The sequence below is a fragment of the Trachymyrmex septentrionalis genome, unplaced genomic scaffold (assembly GCF_001594115.1).
Source record: "Trachymyrmex septentrionalis isolate Tsep2-gDNA-1 unplaced genomic scaffold, Tsep1.0 scaffold195, whole genome shotgun sequence".
NCBI lineage: Eukaryota > Metazoa > Arthropoda > Insecta > Hymenoptera > Formicidae > Trachymyrmex > Trachymyrmex septentrionalis.
Window position 1 is genome coordinate 114671 of NW_017305125.1, and position 5144 is coordinate 119814.

Sequence of the window (5144 nt, forward strand, 5' to 3'; positions counted from 1 at the left end):
GACTGTTATATAATTCTGTATACTATGAGCATTCTTTATTGTAAGAACGCTATTAGAATACTCAATATGATAAATTTTCGACTAACATCACACGATTAATCATTTTTACAGATATTACTACTCGGTCTGACGACGATGGCGTACGCACAGTTCAACAGGTTCACGACTCCACCGACGCAGTATTACAATCCTAATTACTATGGCCGGCCTTTTTACGCTATACTGCGACAAACGCAAGACTCCGCGCCGGACGGATCGTATTCTTACAGGTATAAGATAGTCTCAGTACTGAGGTGTACATATGTTTTGTCAAGAGAACGATCTCGACACGCTCGAGGAGTCGCGGATGCCCTCGAACGTATGAAAATACGCGGCATTCGGTCGATGCAATCGTGAAGTTAACACGCTCGGCGTCCGTTTTTTCTTCTCATTCTATAGCTGTGTCTTCATCGAGGAGTGATTAATAGGCAGGAAGGAAGTGTAGTTAATGCACCGGAAACGCACGAAAGTAATGACGCGCTTTAGTTTGACGGTGGATTGTATATTAAAACTTGTATATTATTTCTTAATAAATATTTATATATTGTTCCAAGATTTCTATATTTTTTTTATAGATGTAAAACTATAAGTAATGTAAGTAAATGATATAGGTATAAAAATACCATTTTTAAAGAAAAAAAAAGCATCGACCGAATCTTTTTTATTTTATATAATATAAAGTTTGGAAACGATAGTAGTTTATTAATTATCAATACAATTTTGACATAAATTGATCTTCTTTGATTTTTGTTAATGATGAAAGCCTTTTTTTTTCAGAAATATGCTACAAGCATTACATGTAAAGATAGCGTGTAATTGATTGAGAAGAATCGATATAATTGTCTGAAAAGATGTGGGATGCGTTGAGTTGTTTCTCGGTAGTACGTATCTACATATATAAGCATTGTTGAACCGCTTATTTTTCAATCTTGATAATGACGACGTCCTTTTACTATCCAAAAAAGGAGTTTGAACATTATAATTATGTCAATCGTGCTCGCGCAACGTTTGTTAGACAGTTTTGCAATTATTTTATTTGTCCGTCTACGTAAACAATTCTCAAATCTCGTGACTTATACGGCAAAAATATCTTTCGAACAAGAAAACAAATTTGAATCGTGCGAAGGCCAATAGTATCACACAATCGCTTGGAAGTGCTTTCTGAGTATAGTATGCCTTAATAGTAATTAGATACACAAAAAAAGTGCGGACTCCGGTGTAGTAATCACATGTTCGCATTGCGAATTCGTAGATATTCTCATGTAAAATTCAATAACGACAAAGAAAAAAATTTCCGGTTAATTTTCATTTACCACTCAGGAATGCAATAAAATTTGCATAATCATTTTATCCTATTTATAACAAATAATTTATTTTCACAGTCGCCTGTCGTGTATTCATATTAATTTGCGAGAGAATAATAAAATCGAGAGAATGTGTTTAGAAGAATTTTATATTGTCGTTATTTTTGTCATGTTGTTGTTTAATAATAAAATTACATTTACATTTACAATTACAGTGGCAAAAAAATTTCGTTTACATATTCTGGAAAAAGAATGAAGAAATAACGATTAAAACATACTCGATATAATGCAAATATCATAATCCCTACAATCATAATATCGTATGATTTAAAATTAATTAACATCTTAATTTAATTTAACATAGAGTATAGTCAACGCGATGTTGCAAACGTTTTGAAGCGTTTTTTAATTGGTCAGTTTGTAAAATTTTTTCTTCTAATTGGTCCATCAAACACTTCAAAGCATTTGTAACGAGACTTTGACCACAGCCGTAGACACGCATTAAATGTTTACTTATTTATTTATTTAAATAGAAATAGGTAAAGAAGATAAAATTGCGCGCGTAAAACGATTAATCACAGCTTTAATAATAATTATTACAGATCTATAACATATTCAGACATATAAAATTATAGCACGAAATTTAAGCATCAATAATTATTATATTGTTTCACTATACGTGACACACATACACACGCGCGCGTTCCCCCCCCCCTCTCTCTCTCACTCTACCTGAAATATTACCTTGAATTATCATATAATTATATAAGCTAAATAATTATGCAAAAAATTCCATACGAAAGTTTGCAAAAAAGGTCAACTGTTGACCAAGCAAAACATGTTGAGATATTTTCATCCCACTCTGACTTTCTAATATATCATGATTCACTATAATTAATCAAGTGCAACGAGATGGTTCTCTAGTCAATAAGTCAGTTATTATCAAATTATCTATTAGGTGATCGATCATCTCACATCGTCCTATGATACTTACATACGCTAAATCTGTATGACACATCTTACACGCAATTAATAACTATAATAATGGACGGAAAATTAAAAATCTACGATTATGTTGTAATATTCATTCTATATTATATTATATATTTGTTTTTGAACGACCTAATATTTTATTCAGCTCAGTGGTCCTTGGAAATTTTTTCTGACGATCCGATCATACCTGTATAATAATCAATTATTTTTCGATCGCTTTCTAACTTCAGAACTTTGTGCGACTTATCATTTAAAATAATCCTATGGGCGTGTCGAAGTCGCGAATCATTTGCGCGTAGGTTGATAGATAATTTTCCAGATGCTACTTGGAACAATTGACCCGTCTTAATTGAAATCGTAAAAACCGTGAATCCGTCTTGGCCAAAGGAAGGATACATAATTGGCTTTGATGTTAATCATACATGCGCCACTCGGTTGTACAACACGTAATAATTGTGCAATTGAACAATTACAATCGACCTACCTGCTTACCTCTACTGCTTGCCTACCTACGCGCTCATCTTCCTCACCCATTCTCATTGCTCTTCGCATCTAACTCAGGCCCCTCCCATGACATCTGTCTCTGAGACATTAAGACTTGTGGCGAGGCTCCACCTAACATTTCGAAAGTAGTAGTATTTTTCTTTGACTAGTTTTTCCAATAGCAATTCGGTGGGAAAGTGGATACGAAAATGTTAACTGCAAAGCTGATAAACAATTGTTCTTCTGAATAATTTAAAATAAATTTTAATCGCACTTGCTCAGAGCTTCTGGATGAAAAATTCTCATGCAAAATTACAAGTTGAATTTTTTTAAAGATGAAAGATTGAGCTCTTAATAATTTTTCGGAATATAAGCGAAAATGAATCATCTCTTGCGCAAATCTTGCATTTACAGGTGATCCACGGACCATCAGTAGTTTTATATATTTACAGTTTAAAATTTATTTTATTTATTTTTTACTTAATTAACTGCAACTCTTTTCTCTTTTTGTAAACGGTACCTCGTAAAATGTCTAAACAATTTGTTTTTATTACAGCTATGACACAGAAAATGGTATTTCCGTAGCAGAGACAGGACAGCCGAAAAATATTGGGCCAAATCAAATCGAGGCGGTCAGAGGTCAATATAGTTATACGGCTCCAGATGGTACTCCGATCGTGGTCACTTACACAGCCGATGAGAATGGTTTCCTGGCGAGTGGCGCCCATCTACCGACACCGCCGCCAATACCAATAGAGATACAACGGGCCCTGGCACACAATGCGGCTCATCCCGAAGAGGAGGAACCTTATAGGAGATATTAAAAATATCTATGCTAAGACTGCTCCCAATGCTTCAATATATCGATGTGGAATGATATCGCGGTTATCGCTTCTCGGATATTGATGATATTCTGCTGTAATATTATTCGTATCGTTATCTATGTGTGCTATTCAGCAAGAATATAGTGTCACAGTGAATCATCCTTGTTGTTTGCTAATATTAAACAAGAATGAAATGATTTACTGTATCACACTGTGTCCTTGTTAAAAAATGCTGCATGGAAGATTCTTAATTCAAAGCGGGTAGTTTAATCTTCGCTATTGATTCCGGGATGAACGTTAATATAAAACAAATGTTAAGCATCCTTTATTTCGGATACGGTCAATCGCACATATGGTTGCTATGATTATTATATCGATGATCAAATAGTCGAGCAGTATTATAATGTTTTATTTTGTGCGTGTAAGATTTGTGCGGGCACGATTAGGAGACGGTGGAACGTGAGATCAATGAGTAAGCGAAGTCAGAAAAAAAGATAAAAACAATAAATTTTTATTCTTTATATAGTTAGTATAAAAGAACTTTTAATAAATAATTTTATTCGTTATTCTTAATGATCATAAAATTTCGATTAATGCATCGACTAAGTGCGTCGACGCAACAGGGATTCCTATAATTAAAATATAACTTGTTTTGTATATATCTCTAAGAAATTGCAATAGTGCGACACAAGAAGCCATAAAATCATCCTGGAAAATAATTTGCATGAGTCGACAATTAAGTAACAATTGCCATCAAAGCTCAAAATAAAATAAAATGTTGGACATAATTATGTATATTGCATATGTTATGCGCATATACATGCTGTTCAGTGAAGTTGTGCATTATTATATAAGATGGCACGATAATATCTTAAATATGAATTACGCAAGAATGCTTTACCTTACTCAAGAGAGATCAATATATTGCGAAAGTTTATGCCAAACGGTGCAATTTACGGCTCGAATAATTTATTTAGTTCCAAATAAATTAAAATAACAATTTTGGCTCTAACGAATAAATCATTGAATTGTAATTGCTTTTTTAAGCCAATATAGGATATTAGTGTATACAAAAAATTGTTTATTCTATAACAATTGATACAAACAGATAATAACGCACATGTTTCGACTTCAGGTTTGGGTAACTTGTTTCTGATAAACATTGATATCTGATAAAGTTGTTTATCAGAAACAAGTAAAATGTTACAATAACCAAATGTTTTGATTCAACTAAATTTCTTAGTGTGAATCTAACGAAAGTCCTTGCGACAAACACCAATCGATACATACAGAATCGCAGAAGAGAGAGAAGCAACAAGTCATAATATATTAAAATATAGAAGAGCAAGAAGTGCCGTTTCATTTTGTAAATTTAAGCTTTTAGTCTGTTGTTTTATATGTAACATTTTAGAAAATCAGTTTCTTTTGTAAAATCTTTTTTTCATCCTCAGAACGTCCTCTTTTACGTTTTCCCAGTCAAATTCATATAATGTTTCTAATC

General features: G+C 33.0%; 1 protein-coding gene across 1 annotated transcript in view; it reads left to right on the plus strand.

Moving 5' to 3' along the window:
• LOC108747138 (endocuticle structural glycoprotein SgAbd-1-like) overlaps positions 1–4178 on the plus strand; it is a 5921-nt gene extending 1743 nt beyond the window's left edge. Inside the window, exons 2-3 of the mRNA XM_018484409.1 lie at positions 112–269; positions 3376–4178. Coding sequence (XP_018339911.1) covers positions 112–269; positions 3376–3643 — 426 coding nt within the window. The 3' untranslated portion in view covers positions 3644–4178. The remainder of the gene's footprint in view (positions 1–111; positions 270–3375) is intronic.
• Positions 4179–5144: the final 966 nt, after the last annotated feature.